At 33.2% G+C, this 23,748-nt stretch overlaps 1 protein-coding gene across 1 annotated transcript in view; it reads left to right on the top strand.

Annotated features, from left to right (window-relative positions):
• Positions 1 to 3,845: 3,845 nt before the first annotated feature.
• The window catches only part of Nost (Nostrin), a 203,996-nt gene continuing 184,093 nt past the window's right edge, over positions 3,846 to 23,748 (top strand). The window contains exon 1 of the mRNA XM_085811282.1: positions 3,846 to 4,112. Coding sequence (XP_085667408.1) covers positions 4,089 to 4,112 — 24 coding nt within the window. The 5' untranslated portion in view covers positions 3,846 to 4,088. The remainder of the gene's footprint in view (positions 4,113 to 23,748) is intronic.

Raw genomic sequence — 23,748 nt, 5'->3', positions numbered from 1 at the left:
TCCAACCGCGCTGCTCGGTTAATGTGGTGCAAAGCACATCGAAATTGGACCATAGATCAGTGGAAACGGGTTCTTTGGAGTGACGAATCAAGGTTCACCCTTTACCGTTCGGATGGCAGGGTCTGGGTCTGGCGTCTACCTGGAGAACGTCTCCTACCAGAATGGTCCCCATTCATGGTAAGCTCAACTGCGATGCCTACTGCACTATTTTGGATGACAATGTGCTTCCTACGTTGTGGCAGTTTTACGGGTTGGATCCCTGTTACTTTCAGGACGACAATGCCAGTTGTCGTCCTGAAAGTTTCGGCGTTAACCAAGGCTTGGTATGGTGCCAATGGAGTTCATCGAATGGCCTGGCCTGCCCAGAGTCCAGACCTGAACCCTATCGAGAACCTCTGGGACGAGTTGCATCGCCGAATTCAGGGGTGCACTACCCGTGCAAAATCGGTGAAGGAACTTCTATGTCTTCTCCAAGCCGAATGGAAGAAAATACCACTAGCTGTCATACAAAGACTTCTGGAAAGTATGCCCCGTAGGGTCCACGCTGTAATTACCTCTCGTGGAGGCTCTACCAACTATTGATTTTGAATAAAGTTAGTTTTTCGTTTCTATCACAGGTGTCCAAATACTTATTGGTAGTCAGTGTAGTGCATTTTATTTAACGTTAATAGTTTAAAGAGGTAAATACTGATTGTGCTCTGTTCTACTAAGAAGAGCAGTGCGAGTACTTTTGTTGAAATTTCCATATCTGTAAAGTGCTTCTTTTGTGAAAATAAATTTTATCAAGCTGTCATCTTTTCTGTATGCATCGAACCAATAAAGAACTCGTACTCGCGTACCGTTATTGAGTTTTGCACATGTCCATATTGAAGGTCTGGAATTATTGTTGTTTTTGTTATTTCACTTCGAAGATTATGGAATCAAGTCTTCCAACATTTATATCACATAATAAACCCAACAAACTTTTAAGTGTTGACTCCGTATGAAAAAAGATGTCTAGTATAATCAAACCAGTAAGGCCAAAATTTAACCATTACTCGTTAAAGCAAACGAGTAATGCTTTAAATTAAAATGACCGACCAACATAAATGTGACCTGTTCAACGTTCAAACCTTATTTTCAATCGCCAGTGATTTCCCTCGAATACTTTTTTTTGATCTGTTAATATTGATGTGAAATCGTCTAGCGCACGGAGAGAACTAACATTTTTTGCCTGTTCTATAAGGTATTTTATCCTTCCATTCCGCATGCTTTCGTGGTGTAATTGGAAGCATTCTCAGTGCGTATTCGAGATGTCCAGGGTTTTCGAGTCCCGGAGAGGGCACTGCACATTTTTCATATCACCGGCTGAAAAAAAAAAAAAAAAAAAAACTAACGACTTTACAGTGGCGCCCGAACTAAAAAGAAGATGGTGAACGATAATTCATCACCAACAGGATTAGGCGAATGAATCCCCAGTCTCCCTTTAAAAGGGAGAGTGTATAAGGTATTTTATCCCTTCTTTCCGCATGCCTTTGTGGTGTTATTGGAAGCACACTCGACGCATATTCGAGAGATCCAGGCCTCGAGTCCCGACTAGGGCATGGCACATTTTTCACGTGTTCTGCTTCAAAAGAATCTAATATCTCTACAGTTCAATTATCTTCCTCAGATTGTTTTCGATTACTCTTATTTTCGAAAGCATTACTTGAAAACGTACACATTGATCAGCTGAGGGAATTCTCTCCAAAAACATGTTCTTCTCGTTACGCCTTTTTCTTTCTTTGCCATTTTTACTTCCTTTTACAAAGCAAAAGATTAATTACGAAAAATTACGAGTATCATACTTCTACAGAAATATCCATTTTGACAATTCTCGAATCCATTTGGACAATTATTTTCTACGATGTCTGTACGTTAACATATATATATATACATGCTCGGGGGTGATCTGAACCACCCCCGAGCGTTGATGGAGAGAACTCTTTTGCGTTGCTGTTTAGGTGTTGGTGTATTTAATTATGTCAAAGCACACGAGGGCTATCTGCCTAAGGGGAGGGATGCCTTCGTAGAGGACTTTCTAAGGGAAACTGGCTCGTATACACGTTACACATCAAATCAGTCCTAAAATGTCTTCAGAAGACTAGAACCAGCGCTCGGGTTGGCAGGGACCATATCGTACTGTCTTGTCGGCTTACCTGATTGTGGTCCTGCTCTACATGATAGATGCAATTAAGATGGTCTTTGAGGGTTCGACTATTCAGTCCTCTCATGGTTCCATTTTTAAAATAACTCTAGTTTAAGTTTGCGCAAAGAACTAAATTATGCAGGAATTTGTTATCTTAGTGATAACAAGTACACAATCTTTTAAATGTTTTTCATAAGAGTCAGGCACATGGAAAAACCTTCTGTGTTAATTTACGTTTGGGCCCTAGGATTTTATTTTTAATTTTTTTTTTTTTTTTTTTTTTTTTTTTTTTTTTTTAGTCCAAAGGATAATAAAACAATAACTATTGTTAGGAACTATTGTTTTCCTTTTGGTATTTTGCATTGAAATCTTTAAAAGGCTGTATCACTTTTCAAACCGTTGCCACCGAATATTATCGCCCTGTATTATATTTGAAGAAATTAAATAATGAAGAATCTGCATACATGTATATATGTTTCTCGTATTGTAATAAAACAACGGTACCTAGAGCCATCGAATTTTGAATGACGTAATCCTACTGCGAATATGGGCATCTGAAAGCCCAAATTTGGAATTTGTTTTATTATCGATTTCATATTTTGTAAAACTTTAACGAATTTTTGATTAACAACCTCAAGGATTTCTAAATGAGCCATGGCGACGTTGAACGGAGAAAACATTTTTATCTCCAGCGCGCGGAACTGTGTATCGGACATTCTAAAAGGATATGCTGAATTTAAAATTATTTTGTGATATTGCTATTGAACTGATGGTTTAAGTGCAAAGAACATGATATTTAATAAATAAAGGTAACACAGAAAACGTTAAAAAAACGCCTCTATGGAAGTAATTTAAAATCTGAAGCCTTTCAGAATTTTAGTTCCAAGGGGCTTAGTCCCTAAAGGACTATTTTTCCCCCTTTTTTTTATTTTAATGTTGTTTCTTTCCCCCCCTTTTTTTTTTAATCATGTGCAATAATTTATAAGTTTACGTCTTCCTTCCTATTCTAATCTCCTTGCTACAACACGAATCGTATTGCTAGATAATAGCTCATTCATGTAAAAAAGCGCTCTGTGTTGCCAAAAAGACGAAAGATACAAATAAAAGTCACTGATGAGTAGAAAGAGGCCACAGAAATAAATTTTGGTTAAGTATTGCGTCGGAAATAAAAGCCGTACGAGTTGCGATTGAACTCTTGATCTTCTGGTCTTCAAGAAGAAAGTTTTGAATTATACCAGTCAAAAAGTCTTTTACTGCTCCTGTGCTAAACGTATGATAACTTCTGTGGTACAAAAGTATGAACTTCGGTATTTTAATTTATTTGTTAACTACTTTTCGTTAATTTAATTTAATTTATTAATTTTTAATCTCTTTACACATTTTTAATTTTAATTATTCATTATTTTATGCAATTATTTTCTTATTTCATTCAATATTTTTATGTTATTGTTCATCATTTTAGATATTTCCTGTCAATCTTTTTAGAATTCTGGCATCTAATTTTAGATATTTAATTCTGGATAAAATTGTTTTATTTCTAACTCATTAAGATGTATATTTCTGTTTAGTTTGATTTCGAAAGTAGATAATAGATGGCACTAGTATCGATATTTGAAACGCCCGATGTGTGTCCGTAAAAAGAATAACGAGTTGTCTCTACAGTTACATATTCATTTGTATTTTTCTGAAAAGAACTGTAAGGAGTAGGAGCTAATCTTGAATGGTGTGTCATGGTTACAAATGTTTATGACTCAGAACTGCAATCGAATAATAGTAAAACGTAAATTAAATGACCGGCTCTTTAATTGTGATATTTCGTTTCCATCTTCGGAATATTTTGTGGAATAATCGTGTCAGAATGCATCTAGTGCTCTTTGAAACTTCATTGGAAGTTAATTTTTGATTAGTTTTAAGTCGCAAAATGTCATTTCAGGACTCGTTTTGGGTAAGTGTTATTTATTTTTTATAATTTATTTGACAAATTTCTTTTCAGTCAGTTATTTTGAAATAAATATACAGTAGTCGGAGAATTTTTTAATGCTGAATTTAATGTGTGGAAACATTATTATAATAGGATGCTTGTAAAATTTGAATTTAACAACGGATAATAAATCGATTATAGCAAATATAGGCAGCTTCGGAATAAATTTAATCTCATGTGGCATTTATGAGATTTGTTTACCTTCCTATATAAAGTTCTGACTTGACGTCAAGTCTGTTATGTAAATTAAGGGTAATTCAATTTTATTTAGTTTAGTTATGTCTTTTATTATCAATTAACAATTCATCTAACTTGTGAAATTTTTTTCAGAGTTAATTTTTTGCATGTTTTAAGAAGGTTGAGCAGTCAACCCGAAGAAGAATTACAAATTTCCCTATAGTCATTTCCAAAATATAATTTTTTGTAATGAGTTTTTAAGTAATCAATAAATGTCTCATTGATATGATGTAATATGTTTTCAGATTTTGTTTCGATTAAATTTTTTGTACTTTTTCTTTAGATTAGGTCATTCCCGTGTAATGACTGTTGCACTATTTTAGTAATATAAATCATTTGTATTTCTATTTAATAAATAATTATTTAGATTTTTAAATTGTAGGAAGGTTATTGTAAGAAAAATTGTACGTATTTCTAATGTAAGTTTTCCGTGCTCCTGGACAACAATAGCATAAAATGTTGTTTATAGAACATTACAAAAATATTATTTCTTTAAATCTGAACTCATTATAGTATTTCATTATTATTTGGGTATTAAATTATACTTAAAATTAAAAAGTAGTTATAGTAGTAGTAAAGTAAAAAAAAAAAAAAAAGTAGTCATCGAGCGTAAGTATAAAAAATGTTTATGTAATGCGTAAGTATGTAATGTTTACAAATGAATTATAATTAAGTAAACTTACGCAACCGGGTTCGAATAACCGATGCAGTAAACATCAATAGGTTTAAATTCCGTCAGTCTCATACACGGGGTAGTATATCACAATCTATAAGTGCCACAGTACAGGTGATATATTTGCTAATGTCCTAGATTTTAGCGGGCAGTGGAAGCACAAAGACAATGGCCATATAAAAATGGTCACAGGGTATTAACTCCGGAGTTAGAGATGGCCGCCTCATTAACGCGTTTTCTCCTTATATCCGCTTATATTTGAGGCAAATTTTGATTGAGATATTTTCCCAAATGATCTCTGTGTGAAATTTTCGACTAAGATTATTGAAGTATTGGCAAGTATTGGACTTCAATAATTATTATAAAGAGTAATTTTAAAATCTTCTGTACCGGAAATGGCAACAGTTTTTGAATTAGCAGTCCTCACTGAGATCAACTTTTTTTTTGGACTGGAGGATTATATGAATGTAATTTTTCTTCTAGCGTCATCAGTTAATAAGCCGAGGTGAATGAAATATTTGTCAAAATTAATGGCTGTTGCTTATTATAAATTTTCTTGATTTTTAAAGTAATTTCTTTTTTTTCACTTATTATAAATTTTCTTGATTATGTGAATGTCAAAAAAATGATAATAATAATAATTCCATTAGAATAAACAAAATTAAAAAAGTTAATGCTTTAGCTTAATGCCTTGATGCTTTAAGATTTAATGTTTAGCAAAATAAAAAAGCTAATGCTGTTAGGCGAAAAATTAACCGGATGTTTACTTCAGAATAAAAGTCATTCGACGCCTTTTATAATAATAATAATAATAATAATAATAAAATAAAAATAAAAGAAAAACTGCAAATATATATATATATATAAATTTAAACAAATTTAAATTTTAATTTTAACAAACTCGTATAAAAGTAAAAAAGCAAATTTAAAGCCAAAATTAAAAAAAGCAAATTTAAAGCCAAAAAATTTTTAAAAATGTGTAAACCTATAAAAGATTTAATTCTCGAACTAATCTACAATATCATTTAAATTCAGAAGCATAAGCAAATCAAGTGCAAAACCAATCCATGAAAATAAATTCACTAATTTAGCAAATTAAAATTAATCCAAACAATTTTTTTAAAAATGCATAAGTGAATGACTGTTGAGCAGGCAGGAGACAGACTTATCAAGGGGAAGTTGCCTCCAGACCTAACTCTCCAATCATTCAATTCGTGTTTCGTCATTCATGCAGACAAGGGTAAAAGTCAAAACCAAAAGTAAAAAGTGAAGAATGTCCAAAAAGAAATACCAATAAAGTGGTACCCATAGAAATTAGCATTTAAGAATTAAAGTTCTAAAAGGAAAATACTAATGAAGTCTTTTGAGAAACAAGCAAGTAAAGTTAAGTATTAAATTAAACTTTTTTTTTAAATTAATTTTTTATAAAAAAATAATTTAGAAACCAATGTATTTTAGAAACCCTTGTCTACAGAAACCTTCCCGACACGAATATGCATATCAATAAAAAGAAACTAAAAAAGAACTATACATAATCCATATAAACCAATAAGAAACAAAAAGAACTAATTCACAATTTTTAAAAAACAAATATATACTTAAAAATATAATTTCATATTTAGAAAATACTTAAATACTACATAAAAAATTTAAAAAAAATACTTAAAGCAAGTAAATAGTAAGTTTCAATTCTAACCTACCTACTATATGAGCGTTGGGGTAAGCAAAAGTGTTTTTATAGAGAAGTAAGTGTGTTCTTCAAATTAATTATATAGATGGCGCTTATGTAGGTAAAGTTGAGTGCCAAGCTGGTATCTTTGTTATATTAAATTTTTTTTGCAAACATTAATTAAAATATAAAAAAATAAATCTAGAAAAAATTAAATTAAATTAAAAATTAAAAATCCTAAAGGTATGTAATGCAAGTTTTAATTTTAACGATCAATTATTTAGGGAGTTAAGGCAATCAAGTTTGCTGGAAGTAAAATAGAGTAAAATGGTATTTTGAATTAAGAAATGTAAACTGTTTGTAATGTGAAATGTGTGTTCTGTTGAAAAATTGTGTAAATATTGTAATGCAAATAATTAAAGTAATGAAGTAAAAATGAAATGTTTTAAAATTTAAGTTTTAAAGCAAAATTTAAAATGTCTAAAAATTTTCCAAATTTTTTTGAAACGAAGTCCTTAAAAAAAAAACCTCTAAAAAAATTCCCAGAAAATTCTCAAAAATTCCTTAAAGAAGTTAAATTTAATGAAAGAAAATATTGTAAGTTTAATGCACTTGATTTCAACTGGTATATCAAAACTTAACTAAATACTGGATAAGGTATGGAAAATTAGAAGAAGAAGATTAAAATCTTCACTCAATTCGGGCTATAATTGAGACTTTTGAAAAGAGTTGGCCCTTTATTAGTAAAAGGAAAGAATCCAGTATTGATTAAATATACATATTTACAAATTTATTTACAATAAAAATTTACAAATAATTTTTGTACTCTTCTATATCCTTCATTACCCTGCAGCTAAGGTTTAAGGTAATGTTATCATATCAAAAAGAGCCAAAAAATTATAAAGTAAAGTTAATGCCTGCCTCTTTAATATATAAATTAATAAATTTTGGTGGTACTTGGTTATCAACTTGAACATTAATTAGCTTTATTATTTCTTCCTTTAAATCGTCTATTTCAGTACATATATTTTTTATTCTGATTATTTGGCTATGAAACGTGTTTTCTATTACTTTTCTAGAGATATTAGAGTTCCAATTAATTAGTTTAATAGTATGAAAATGGAAATTCCTTCTTTTATCATATAATTTAATTTTGATATATATATGTAATATTAGCACAATTTTGGAAGCACTGAATGTAAGATCACTGAGATGTAGACGCGTAGAAATGCTGATTACTTTTACTATAGAAGCGAACATAGAAGGTTGCTGCAGCGTCTTTACAGGATGAAAGCGTAAGCCAAAGTGAGAGAATGTCGCAGTAGTAATGCAGAGAAAGAAGGGAAGGAGTCAAAAGGTTTTTGTTTGCAATTACTTTGATTGGCAAGAGATATCTGCGTACGTAAGATCGCATGATTAATATGAATAACGCAATTTAGACTTATGGCGCTATTTTTAGATAGAGAAAGGAAGTCCCGAAATTAAAAGAGGTTATAGCCAATTAAATTTTTGAAATTTGCTTTCATATTTTTTATAAAAAATGTTTTTACATTTTTTTAGTCGACAGCATTGGATTACGTGCTACTAACCTCAATGGAACATTTATTCATCAGTTGGATTTCTGTAAAATAGTATCTGCAAATTCATCATTTTAAAAGTTAGACGTCATCGAGTATTCAAATATGTTGTGTTTTACATTACATACATATAAAACGTTGCGTATTAGATTTTCTTTAAAAAGTGTTCTCACCCAACACTTTTAGCATACACTATAGACAGGCCTTAATTTCTAAAATTAGAAATGCCGGAGCTCTTTGGAAGACCTTCGGGGAAGAGAAACAAGAATAAATAGATAAATAAAATAATTAATAATTAAAACAATAAAATGTTTATTAATTAAAATAATTAAATCATTAAAGATTAGAATAATTAAATCATTAATGATTAGAATAATTAAATAATTAAAATTATAGTTGAATAAAATGTAAAGAGGTTAATAAAAATTTAGCAAGTTATTAAAGATAGTTATAACTATCTTACTTAGTTATAACTAATAAAATAAAATAGTGGACCTCGAGTTATTTAGGGTTCCCGCAGTAATTGCAATTTCATTCAAAAACTAAGAAATAGCTCAACCAATCTCCGGCCGAATTTAAGTTCTGAAGATGCAATATAATGTATCACTTGAAGGGATGATGGAAACAACGACCATTCTTTTTCCAGCACACCAATGAGAAACGCTTAACGCTTCGCTAATGAGAATAGAGAGAATGCTATAAACAGTAATAGAATATAGAGGAAATTTAAGAGAGAAGTGTTTGACACTGTCAAGCAGAATGCGACACGGGAACAAATTTTCCCCGAATCCGAGGTTAATTGGGAGCAAAGAAATAAGCGACGATTTTTGTTTCTCGTATTTGGTTACATCGTTCTAAAAAGTCTGCCGATGCTTGTTTCCGCGAGAAGCCTTGGAACGAAAAATTTACCCGCTGTCATAAACGTTGCAGATCCTGAAGAATGAGTCTTTGACGTATGGGGCGCAATTTAAGCACTGACTGTAGAGCTATTACATAGTTCGCTCCATCCCCCCGAACCCTTGACACGAAAAATGAAAAAATAGCTATGCTCTCGCTGGGATTCGAAACACGGATTCCGACTGTTAGGTGGCCGTGCTATCATTCACACTACGAAAGCATAAACAGAGAAAGGCGTTAATAATTCCTTATAATATAAATTATTATGTAATAATTCCTTATGTTTGAGAGCATACAAAGGTCATTCTGAAATTTTTGAGATACGCGCAGACGATAAGTGGCAGGAAAAAAATAACGGTTAGATTTGAAAATATGAACTTTTTTAGCCTAGCAGACGATTTTTTATTGTTTTAGGCAGAAGGAAAAATGGAGTTGACGGGAGAACATGATCGCGCTATGATTTTCCATGATTTTTAAAGTGGGATTAAATCGAGAAAAATGCATTCAACGTCTGCAATTAGCATTTGGAAATGAAGGTCCAACTCGTGCCATTGTATTCAGATGGTATATAGAATTTCACAGAGGTCGGAACTATCTTCAGGAGGAAGAACACACAGGAAGACCTTTGTCAGCAGTAATCCCGGACGAAGTGTCTATTGATACGTATAGTTCGACCGCCTCATCCGCGACCATGAGCGCAAACACGCATGTGCCATTCAGACCGAATTATTCTCAAAATAGGGTGGAAGGATGTGTACTTTCTTTCCCTCCACCATAGCTCTTTCCGGAGAAGAGAAAACCTTTCACGTCGCAGCAAGTAATACCGTCCCTTTTGGACGTGTCTATGTGTTTTGGCAGAATGCCAACCATGATTGCGCATGAGACGGTCGAACTAAACCTAGAGCCATTCAGTTTTGAATGACGTAATCCTACTGCGAATATGGGCATCTGGAAGCCCAAATTTGGAATTTGTTTTATTATCGATTTTATATTTTGTAAAACTTTAACGAATTTTTGACTGACAAACTCAAGATTTGAAAAGGAGCCAGGGCAACTTTGTACAGAAAAAAACATTTTTTGTCTTCAGCGCGTGAGACTGTGTATCAGAAATTCTAAAGATAGGCTCATTTTAAAACTATTTTGCGATATTCCTGTTGAACTGAATTTTATGGTTTAAGTGCGAATACGATATTTAATAAATAAAGGTAACCCACAAAATGTTAATATATAGCATATAGGCTAACGCTGCATAAAAATATTTAAAAACAGCTTCCGATAGAGAGTTTCGCACTCTGGAGTTAAAAAAAAATTTATACCTTACAGTGTTGCTACTGCTCGCTTTGAAATTGTTAAACCAAAAGGGCAATTTTGCCAGAAGAGCTATTAATTTCGTTTTGGCATTTTACATCACTATAAAACGACGTTTGACTTTTCAAATCGTTGCCACCAAATATTAGAGCCCTGCATTATGTTTAGAGAAATTAAATAATGAAGCATCTGAATGAATGTATGTTTCTCGCACTGTGAAAAAGCAACGGCACGTAGAGACATCCAGTTTTGAATAACGTAGTCCTTCACTCGAATATGGGCATCTGGAATCCCAAATGTGGAATTTGTTTTATTATCTGTTTCATATTTTATTTAACTTTAACGAATTTTTGATTAACAAACTCAACAGTTTCAAAGCGAGCAATGGCAACATTGTACTTTTTCGTACAAAGACTCTCTTTTATCTTCAGTGCGCGAGACTGTGTATCGGAATTTATAAAGATACGCTCTTTTTAAATATTTTGTGATATTGGTGGTGAATTGAATTTTACGGTGTAAGAACATGGTATTTAATAAATAAAGGTAACACAAAAAACATTAAAAAACGCCCCTTTGATCGTAATGTAAAATCTGAAAGCATTCAAATTTTTTTTAATCAAAAATTCGTCAGAGTTTTACAAAATATGAAATAGATAATAAAACAAATTCTAAATTCGAGGTTCCAGGTGCCCATGTTTGGATGGACAATGTTATTCGAAATTTAATGACTTTAGGTACTGTTGTTTTTTCACAATGCGAGAAACATATATACATTCCTGCAGATTTTTTAATATTTAATTTCTTTAAATATGATGCAGGGCGATAATATTTTGTGGCAACAATCTGGAAAGTGATACAGTCTTTTATAGTGATTCGACGCAAAATGCCGTTTCGAGATTAATAGCCCTTATGGGCTAACGTCGATTTGGGTTAAAAAATTGTTAAAAAAGAAAAAGAATTTAATTCCTTTATTTTTCTCTTATACATAATGTTTACATTTAATTTATTTATATGTCATTCAGGTATCAATTTGAAAAATTCCAGTTAGGCATCACATTTCTACATGAAAGAGATTTTCAAAAGCTCTTTTATAGAATTATGCTTTGTGGTGCAAGTCTATTTCCTACAGAACCCTTCAATATGAAATAGTGCAAAAATTGAAAATTCTAACTGTAGTGCTGAGGTATAGTCCGCTTACTGTTTCATTGAGTACTTTTTATTCTGCATTCATTAAAGCTAACAACACACAGTAAATTTGGTTTAATTTTGGAACTTTACCCAGTGGCGTAGCTAGAGTTTTCAGCGTCCGGGGACAACTCAAGATTTTGCGCCTTTTTCTGTGTGCTACGAATGGAAAATATTTCATTCTAAAATTTAGTACCATCAATTTGGCTCCCTCTGGATGCTGCGCCCGGGGACAGATGTCCCCGCTTGCTCCACCCTAGCTACGCCACTTACTTTACCTAAAAGCCTATAAAGATTCTTCAGTGTTTATAAATAACTAAATAAAGAATAATGTGCGTAAGATTGTGTGTTATTGAGGAAAGTTAGATGTTTTCTTTTATATTTGTTGGAATTCCGTAAAAGTGAAAATAAAGTCTGTATATTTAGTTTAATAAGTATAATAAATCATTAATTAAAAATAAGGGGAAAAAATTTAGTATCATAGAATTTTTCAAACATGCCATTGCTATATTGAATTTCATTGTTACCAGATTTTTCAATTATTATTTTTAACGATCACCATGAAACGCTAAATAAAAGCTGAAGCAGACTTTAGCGTTATAATATCGCCACTGTTGGCGACAACCGAATGAAGAAAATTTATTAAAAAAATTATAGAAGGCAAAGCAGACGACCACTTTTCCATAAAAAAAAGTTTCAGTGCTAGAAAATTTATTGCAACAATCTTGCGCAATAATTTAATGGTATATCTTGTCTAGCTCTTCTTCACGTTTTTCTCTCCTGAATTCATTGTTTCTGTTCTAGTATTAAAATTTGTGTCTTATCTGTGCTTATTAGAATTGTTCATTGTATAGCATCTCTGCACACAATGAATTGAAAATTCTATGTTTTCATTTCATCTATTATTATTATTTTTTCAATTTTATCTTCTATTTTATTTTCATCCTTTCGTCATTCCGTATGCATCTGGAATAAAGTAGAATAAGATGTGAACTCCACGTTACAAATTTTGTTTTTGTAGCTTAACTTTTTTTTTTCAGTTCCCATTCGTATTCGGATCACTAATCGATGTCAATATGAATGAAGGATATTTCTCACTGTTCAGTGCATCCCCTACCCCAATCCATTGATTTTGCAGCTTTTGCTGGCTCAGTGACTGTGATACATGCAATGTCCAAAATGAAACTGAACTTTTTAAGGGAAACACTTAACTATATAACTTTTAAGTTATATAGTTTACTCTTTAACTCAACTTTTACCCAAACTCTTTATTCAAAACATGCTCCTTTAACATTAGTACAATGCTGGGCACCCTTAATCGATATGCGGATAGGTTTTTGCTAGTCCGCTTTTAGGATGGCCTTCATGAACCTAGTCCCAATCATTTGTTGGTATTGTTATTCATTTTCGTATACAGTTCCTTTCATATTCATTTTTGAAATTACAAAATAGTCACGTGGTACTAAATCTGGGGAATAAGATTAGTACTCAAAGACAGAAACTCCTCTCTTTAAAATACCGTGCAGATAATACGGCTTCGGGACATTTATACCGTCTGAAAAAAATGACTGATGAATGACGATTTTCGAATTTTTTTTTAAAAATTTGCAAAAAAGTAAAGATGTTTTCATTTTCTATTTCTAAATATGCAGTATTTTTTGGCCCCCCAAGAGGTTTTCGTGATGCTTGATTTGAAAGTGCCGTATCACCAGGGATGATAGAATCTAAGAATTTAAATGCTCATTTGTTTGTTATACGAAATAGATAGTGGTTGCCATTCGTTTGGTGCATCTATGCAAATGATTCTTCAGAATCTTTAATAAGTCTTTTAAAAAAACTTAATGTTAGTGCTCTGCTTCATTTTAATTTTGTGATAGTGTGCCAAGCACTATCTGCCGTATGAGAGGTGCTGTGGTGGGAGATTTCCTGAGGAAACTACACTCGTGTGCAAAATTAAGAAAATTTGTACTTTGTGGCGAATTTCTGAAATATTAATGGACAGATTTTTAATGAAATTAAGTACGAATATACATTTATAACAGAGAAAATTATATACCATTCAAAAGTCATTTTATGTACGCATGATTATCAGTCTGATAATGTAGGAATGTCTAAAATCCACGTTGTGATATGTATGAAAATGAGTGTAATATGGGTTATGGAGTGTAATAGGGTACAGCGTGGCGGCATACTGGAATGGAGGCAGTTGAGGAATTCCTGTGACAGTCGATCCCATTCCTACTACAAGCAGTTTTCAACTGGAGATGGTTCTTGGACAGGGATGGGGAGATGAATTTGCACTTTCCAAAGCGTCCCAGACATGCTGTATAAGGTTAAGGTTAGGAGATCTGGCTGGACAATTTGTGAAGCGAAATCTTCACTCTCCAGGCGATCGTCGACCAGTTGAGCCCTATGTGGACAAGTGTTGCTGTCCATTAACAAGGATCTAGGACCAACTGCGCCTCTAAGAAGTCGAACATAGGTCTCTAAGATCTCCTCCCTATCCCCATAGCACTCAAAGTGCCTTTATCAAGCACATTCAAGGGTGTTTGTCCAACGTAATGCCTGCCCAAACCATTATACCTCCATCACCGTAATGATCCTTTTTCTTGATGACGAAGGGATGGTATCGTTTTCCAGAAACCAGAAACAGGTACGCTGAGAATGAGTGTCCAGATTGAAGTTCCACTGAAGTCTGGTCCAAGGCGAATGTTGTTTGCCCCATGCTAAACGCGCTCTCTTTTGTGTTGCAGTGAGATGGACGTAAACAGCGGGTCTTCTGGCATACAGACCTATCTCTTGAAGCCTTGGTCAATTGTAAACTGTGAAATTCGGGTTCCAGTGGCAGCATACAGCTCACGCGTGAGCTAAGAAGCTGTAGCAGTCTTGTGTCGCCGTGCTGAAAGTTCTAAAGAAGATCTTCATTCGTCGTTGTCGATCTTTTTCGATCTTATCCAATTCTTCTCGATATGAATCCAATATCTTGAAGCTATTTCCACAAATTGCGGACGACGCTGAGCATTATTTTGAGCAGGGGGGTAGCTAGAGTTTCCAGCGCCCGGGGACAACTGAACAATTTGCGCCCCTTTCTGTGTGCCAAGAATGGAAAACATTTCATTAAAAAATTTCGTAGCATCAGTTTGGCGCCCCTTGGATGCTTCGCCCGCCCCTTGCCCCACCCTAGCTACGCCACCGATTTTGAGGTCTGAAGCCACCTGCGCTTGTGATTGCTCTATTTCCAATCTACTGGCAATTCTCCATCTTATTCTGTCATCTTTTATTCCTTCTGCCATCTTTCCTAGTTCGTGGCTACTCATTTTATCTGATGCTTTTAAAATGTATCCAACTGTTGAAAGAAACACGACTAATAATATCGTGAAGGGTTACGAGCAAGTAAATTGCCGGAAACCGTTTGTGCGCTTATATTCTCTTCACAATCACGGCTCCGCAGACGCGCACGTGTACGCTTATATATCCGACTCTGAATATTTGCATAATTAGTACCTTTGGTTGATGACTTTTCGTAAAAATAGGCATAATTCAGTTACAGGTCACACAGCTCGAATTACGAATGATCAGATAATAGCATTTATCAAGCATTTATTTATGCAAATGGTAGGTGCTAACTTTTAATATGGAGGGCAGCATTTGATCAAATGTTTTGCTTCGGGCTGTCAGTGACCGAATGAATACGATAACAGAACACTATTGTTTACTCCGAGTTCAAATCCCGATGAACGAGCTGGTTTTATGGATATTTTTATGATTTTCTCAATATGTAGCTTGAATAAGAGCCGATTTCTGTTAGAAAAATCACTGCGAAGGCTACGCTTCCCATAAGCAGATAATCGCCATGTGTTTTTCGTAATAGAGTAAACAAATAGGTATCGTATTTCAGATTTTGCATGGCATTGATTAATGTTAGACAGAAAATAGTAAATTCGTTCCATTTTATACAGACCGTATATAATAGTACTCGTATTTATGATATTAACTTTATCTGTGTCTTATTCTATGAGCAGTACTGAAAAGACACATTTATAAAATTAATAATTCCAGTTTCCTTTCTTGGTAACTATTGCAGATTAACTACTTCGAATAAGCATTATATTATCAATATGAGGGATAAATGAATGTGTAGAAAATGGTTTAAAATTTTTCTTATTCAGAATTTTTAATGTAACATAAAAGTTACATACCTAATAACGGGATATAAAGAATATTTTTGCTCCGAATTCGTCTTTTTAAATTTTTATACTGGTACTTATTAATATAAAGGTATATGTGAAAGAAAATTCAAAATTATTTTTGCAGAATAATCTTTTTTTTTTTTTTTTTTTTTTTTTTTTTTTTTTTTTTAACATTTTACATCTACATGCTTATTGCAGTAGGTAAAAAAGAATATACCTACTGATCAAAATTAAATTTGATATTTTAAATCTTTCTGGAAAGAAAATGGTTTAACATAGTAGTTTTAATTCAGTTTTAACAAAAGATCAAATGGTACTTGATTAATATTTACAAATTAATAATGATTGTAGCATTACATCTGTGTTATAAACTATATTTAAACTTCTAAAATCATTTACACATACGTTCTTACTTTTCTGTTATCATAAAATCAAAATATGTGAAACTGATCGCTCTTCTGCTGAATTCAATACCTGACGAGTTTCCGTTTTATGCAAGAAATTTTTATGTCTTATTGTTAAAACTTAATAGATTTTATCTGAAAGGTCAAAATATTCGACTTCCTGTCGTATCGTAGAATATCTCTCACTAGGTGCCTAACCAAAAGTTACCAAGCATTTCGGGATTTCTGTGTTTTTGATGTTGTTTCGCAATATCAGCATTTTTCGCATTAAAACGTGTTCAGCATTCATCATACTTTTCTCCGAAACTGACGAAGAAGAAATTTAAATAGGGATTTAAAATGTGAAGTTTTAAAAACAATTTGAATCTCATGGATTCGGATGGCTTCAAACGATCATCATTATTTCAGTAGTTCTACGCCGAACATTTTCTCAGGGATTTCTTGTAAACAGTTGTATTTTACTGTTGACAAAATTTGTGTTACGAAAACAATTTCCTAATTTATTATCGCACAAAAACAGCTTCTTTTATTGCATCTATCAGCAGAGAGAACGGTACCGCTGTAATCCTTCTCCAATAGCTATATTAAAAATTTGATGTGTACACCACATGACTTCCTTGTACGGAATATTAAATTATACGCATTTTTTCTTGCATTTCATTTAACTTATTAGATTGAATTAAACCTACTTCGCCGACAGCGCATAAACCACAATAGAATAAATGCATTCTTTAAAATTCACTTTCTTTACCATAGCGACACTCTGGCGCTAGGTTTACTTAACAGTATTATATTTCGTTCATATTATAACTCAGAATGCACAAAATTTATATCAGTTAAAGAATTATCTAATCGTTGCCACACGTTCTATTCAAATACTATAACAAAGCTAGAACGATTTATAAAAGGAATTAAGCAAACAAAACGAAAAAGAAACAGTTTTTCACAGACGATTGAGTATTTCTCATTCAATTAATTCAGTTTTCAGTTCGCGACAAGACAAAAATACATAAAAACTCAAAATATCTGTATTAAAAATTACGAAGTAAATCTTAAATACTTATTTCCTCGAAAAAATTCCAGAAAGGATTAAGCATGATTTAGTTCGCAATAATAAATGAAGGCGTTATTTTTGTGTTGCAAAGCTTAGTCTCTCTAGATTGGCAACAAATCTACAATTCTGCTGTTTCAAATGTAAACAAATATGTCCGCCATGCCATTTAAAACTTAACCGCACTTAAACAGCTTTTAAATTGTTGATAATTGTACAAATATTGCTTCCAGAATTACGAAAGGTATAAAAACTTTAACCGGAAGATAAAAACAACATAATTCAATCATTTTTAAAGCAAAAAATGTACAATTTACAAACATATAAGAGTAAAGAAACGGAGATGACTGAGCAGGGTAACAGAGTGGATATATTTATAAATATATTTATATACCTTAGGCGGAGCCGATTGAAACCAAAATACGAGGTGCACATCTACATGTTATAGCAGTCCTATATACAAAATTTCAACGTTCTGAGGCTACTCGTTTGTGAGTTATGCGAGATACGTACGTATGTACGCACGTTCGTACAGACGCCACGAAAAATTCTCTTCAGAATTCATTTTAAAGCAGTTTTTTAGATTTTTGTCTTTTATTCTGTCTTACGTATAGATATCCCGCAAAAACATCGTTAAATTGCATTCGAAAGCGGTCAAAGTGGATATTTTCGTTGAAATATGCTGCCTGAAGATTTTCGCGATTACAATACTTCCTTTTTACTTCGTAAAAGGAAGTAGAAATAAGATCCATAGTCATACATTTTTCAGTCGTATGCCATATGGAACCCACATAAAAAATTTCCTTAGAAAAATAAGCTAATTCTCTCTCATTATGTCAGCAACAGTGGCACGCAGTTTTCATTGATTTTCGTCTTTCTAATCAAATGATCGTAAAAGCTCAAGTTCCATCCAATATTTAACCTGTATTCAATTTTAGTCGATTAAACGTGGCAAAAAATTTATATCAGAATTGATCAGAGATCAATAATGCGAACAAACAAACGTAGAAAGAGACGTTCTTCTTTATATGTATAGATTTTGTAAAAATTAAACATTTTTGATTAACAAACTCTACGATTTGAAAGCGAACAGTAGCAACACTTTTCGAAATAAAATATTTTTAATACCTCCAACGCGCGACTGTTGTCACTCGGAAAAATGAGTGCGAAAGATAGCGCTTCCAGATTTTTTATAAATATTTCGGCTGATTAAACCCGTACGAAGTTGGGAATAGTCGAAATGGCTTCCCACGAATTTTTTGGAATCGGGAATAATGTATTTAATGTTTGGTAATGCTATTTTTATTTCATCATAAACTTCGAAATTTTTAACAAACTGTAGGATGTGAAATCGAGCAGTGGCAACAACTTTCAAAATAAAGCAGATTTTCATCTCCAGCTTGCGAGACTGTTGTCACTCGGAAAATGAGGACGAAAATTATCGTTTTTCCGAGTTTTTAATTAATTTCTCTGATTTTAGTTTTTTTTTTTCTTTTAAGTGGACGTCGACCTTTTCCAGGACCCAGAAAAGAATTGTAGGAAGTTTGGTGACGATAACCATAGTAGTCACTGAATTATTAGCGAACCAATACACACATAGAATTTCTTCTTAATATATATAGATTATTTATTTTAGGAAATTTGCTTCTAAGATATAACACTGTGCTCATAAATGTTCTTCTGCTGTCAACTGTTGGTCGTAATTATGTTACTTCCAATTGCAACAGTGCTTTAAGTGGAGCGCATATTCATGTTTTGACATTTTTAAATTAAAAAGAAAATCAGGGAAGTTTACAAGTATCCAATGCTTAAAGTTTATACTCATTCTAAAAAGTAAAAACATTTTCCAAATTATCACGTTATTAATTTTTTTGCGATTAAAGTGCTGATGGCAGTTTATTCGCTATCTGCCTCTTTTGAGCTGCGGTGAATGAACTTAGGACATTAAATAGTTAAACGAACAATTCCAAACCATTCCATTTCTATTCATGTTTGCTCTTAAGGAACGTTGTTTCGGAAAGAAAGAAAAAAAAAAAAAAAAAAAAAGAATAGAGTATAACGTCGTTAGTTTCGTTGCTCATTAGTTCAATGTAACATTTTGTTCATCCGGCTACTGTTTGAGTAGAAGCAGTAGCTGGTGGTCCACTGACCTTCTAATTACGTTTCTCTGCTAATAAATACTACATGCGTTGTACAAAAGCCAATATCTTGTTGCAGATATCGAGTATGGCTAATTTATTTATATTTACATTGGTATAACCTAATTTCATTGTATCCATTGAATCTTTATTGGTATAAACGATCTGATATTGATTGGATTCGATTTTCATTGAATGCAGTTGTGTTTGTGGTATAGTAAACGTTTCCCTAATCGAATGCGTGTAAAAATTTCTCTGTCTATTTATGTTTAGCCTTACGTTACCGTAAATGACAATTGTAAAATATTTTTTAAAGCTATTGTAGAACAAAAAACTAAATAAAAATTATTATAACTACAGTTCGTGATATTTTATTGTTAATAATTAGAACAAAATCTTGGTAATCCACGTTAACTTCCTATGTTGCTTTCAGCAGAAACTATTCTTCCGAGGAATATATTGCTTTATCCAACTTCTAAGTTTTCTTTGTGGCTGATTCTTTCTCTTCGCAGACGATTATATTTCTTATACAGCATATTATTTTAATATTTATGAAAGCTCTGCGGTATTTATACAGAATTTAAAAAAAAAAAAAATTCTTTATTTCAGGAAGGCTAAAGTCTTGTCACAGATTTTTCCCAAATTTGATAACAATCAAGTTATGGAATATGCAGCAGTAGTATATGCAATCCTATGTTATGGAATGTGCAGTCCTGCACTTGAAACTAAAAAATGGCTTGTTAATTAATCATACTGGGAATAAAAAGGCGTAGGTAAAAATTAGGTAAACTATCGCGAACTGAATCCATTTCTTTTTTCTTTTTTTTTTTTTTTTTTTCGAGGGGCCGGTCTTTTATAAAGTATTAAAGATTTATAAAGTGAAGAATTTACCGTCATGGAACTTAATTCTACATCTATACTTAAGAGATTGTTTTTAAACAGTGGAATGCGTTCATAAGTGATACCCGTCACCTTGATACATAGGTGGTTATACTTGGTTTCTTTTGCGCTAAGTAATACTTCCCAGTAACCTGGGGGGGAGGAATGAGACACATTCCTTTCCCCCATTTTCTGTCACAAAAGTGCTGGTCAGTATCGATAGATTGCATTTAACGCAACCATTGCATTTAGGGGATGTCATATCCCTTACTGTTTGATTTGTTGTTCTTCCTCTTGGCTAGACAGTTTTTTGTACCCAAGCCATTCTATCAATAAAGCCTTTCTCTATTCTTCAATTTAAGTCATAGCTGTTGAATGTATTTACGGTTTTTATCCTGTTTAGTTCAATTTATAATATCATAAAAGACAATTTGATATTTATAAAAACCAAATATGGAACAAAGGTAATTTAAACAGAAAAACGCTAAGCGTGTTTTTTAAAAAGCATTTTTATGTTTTATCGCCCCAGTGGCGGACTCTAGCTGTTTATAGGCGTCGGCCACTACTAAGGCCGGAAACGACGGGTCTCTTTATTATAGAAGCATTTGATAGGTGGACCACATTGCCTCCTATGAAGAGACGGCAAATTACAATTAGTTGTCAAGCAAAAAGTGACCGGCCACCAAATTTCGGTACTCTTCTGTTATCGGGAGTGGATTCAGAAATATATGTATGCACGTGTGTATGCATGTATATGCGTATATGTTCGTGTATATGCACACACATACATACATACGTAAATGCATACATATATACATGCATACATGAACACATCCATCCATGCATGCATGCATACAGGAACACATACGTACATATATTTCTGAATCCGATCCCGATAGCAGAAGAGTATCCAAATTTTTCCTGAATCTGAGGGTTAGCTAAGGGAAAAATAACAAATGACAATTTTTGTCCCCCGTTTTTCTTCGGTTACATCGTTTCAAAAAGTCTGCGGGCGCTCTTTTCTGCAGAAAGACACTAGCGTTTGAATAAAAAAATTACGCGCTCTCATAAAATCATTGTACTTTAATGGATAATGAGCCTTTGACATGTCGATGGGGGGATTTTTCTTCCCTGAAAAGTCTCTCCATTCAAGGGTTTTTTTTTTTTTTCCCCAAGGAAAGAGAGGCATGCATTCAGAAGTGAGGATCTATTTTTAATATAATTTTATTATTAAAAATAAAACTTTCGATATCTAGTTTCTGATGAAATTGTTGTTCAGTTACATCGGATAGTTCAGCTCCGATAGTTCAGAACTATCGGAGCCTTCATATTTAGGATCACGTTACGCTCCGGCTAGAATGATGATTTATCCCAAAAAATAAGAAGTACCGGAGTCAGGCTCCGGTGGGCTTCTCTGCAATTTAAGCTGTGTCTGGGCGGCATTTTGTTATGTACTAAAATCGTAAAATATTGTTCGTGCATGAAAGTTTCAACCACGTATTTTTTTACAATTTTTCTTATATTTCGCATTATAAACTTTTACTGAATTGATATTTTATTGCTTCGTGCATTTGAAAATATCATTTATACAATTAAAGGCATAATAAAATGAAGAATATTGTTTAATACAAAAGATATTCAAAGAGGTCACATATTGTTAGTTAATTTTTATTCGATTATTTCTTTTTCACATTGTTTAATGTTCTGTTTTACCCGAGGAATTGTTATTACACGCTTTTTGTTTCGGGTCAAAAAGTATCCGATCCTTTCGAAAATGTTTTTCTATCCTGTTTGACTACAGTCTTGAGAACTTATTCTCCATTCTTGCCGCGTGTGAAAAAAGAAAACATTTAAATGTGTGAAGTTTATAAACTTGGAAAATCCCTTCAGTAATCTTCTTTGGCAGCGAAGTTCATCTGAAATCCGATTCTTCCACACCGCTCAAGTTGTTCTTGCATGAACAACACAAATGTTTTTTAGCATTCGCGAAACGCAAATAAGCGCGACGAGAGCTTTCGTTCTTATGCAGCCGTTATTATTTATTGTAAACGATCACCAGAGCATATAAGACACGGCAACCGTCGGTCATTTAAGAAAAGATAGGAGGATAATTGAAATCGGACATTAGTACTTCCGCAAATACGTTTAGATGTTTTTAAATAGCGTTTATTTTCTTCGTTTTCTTGATGGGATTTGGGTATTAATTTGCCTGTACGTTATTGCCCTTGCAGAACAAGTTTGTATTAATTGTCGTTAAATCTGAAATTAGTTTATGGGTAACCGTGGCCGAATAACTTGTGTAAACAAACGAAAGATAATTTCTCTGAAAGGCAGATAAATGCAACAGAAATTATCAGCTTGAAGAGATAAGTTGTGGAGGCAGATATATTTCTGAGTAGGGTTTTTTTTTTTGGGGGGGGGGAAGGCAGATATATTTCTGATATGTAATTTTATGCATATTTGCATATGCGTTCGTATGGCTTAACATTATTTTTAAGGATTTTGAATATTGCAAACAACAATCGTAACTTCGAAATCCGTTATCTTACCTTTGCTTCTTAAATTGTGTGACAGGTTTTATGTCATATCAGATAGATTATCTATATGTTATGGATATTTTTAGCTAACGTGAAGGATAACTTTTTCTTGCGAATTCCATAAATAAACACTGAAAATACTGGCAGATTAAAGAGACTTGAAACAAAATTTAAACAACTTTTGCATTATTATTTTACATATTGAATTTGACCGCCCAACCGGGACATTGGTTAGCGACGTTCACTACCGTACCGAAGGGCCGGGCTATCGAATCCCGCAAAAGGCATGGATGTTTGTAAATGTAAAGTGTCCGTGCGGCATGGCAGCACTCTAGATATGCGGCGAGTCGAAAGTCCCCTCCAGAGATTGATGGTAGATGAAGAGGGGTTGGAGGACCTTGGATCCGTCTCCCTGTGGTGCTGTCCATGAAAATTGGAGGCGGAACTAAGCCAAGTCGTACTGTCACCTGTATGGTGCTCGAGGCTGTTGCGAACGACAGGCGCAATCTTGCATTCTTTGCCACGTGAATTTCGTGGGTTTGTTCTGATGTTACTGTCAGACGAATGAGATAAGTCAAACAACACACAGATTGAATTTGTCGCGCATATATTAAAAAAGGACTGTTGCTTCTATTATTTTAGAGGCGCACAAAAATTAGCTCGTGTGAGACTTGTACGTCAACAGTTGGACAGCACTAGTGTAAACATTTCACTCAATTACGAGAGCTACAGCTTAAGAGTTTCCGGAAAATATCTTGATGTTTGTCATCATCATAATAATAATCAATCTTCATCAAAACAATCAGTCTTATAGAACGCGTTTAAAATATAAAAATCTTATTTTAGTTGAAACTG

The sequence above is a fragment of the Stegodyphus dumicola genome, chromosome 2 (genome assembly GCF_044657685.1).
Source record: "Stegodyphus dumicola isolate Sdum_Otavi_A_Nest chromosome 2, ASM4465768v1".
Taxonomy (NCBI): domain Eukaryota; kingdom Metazoa; phylum Arthropoda; class Arachnida; order Araneae; family Eresidae; genus Stegodyphus; species Stegodyphus dumicola.
Note: the sequence above shows the minus strand (reverse complement) of the source record. Positions and strands in the feature narration are given on the sequence as shown.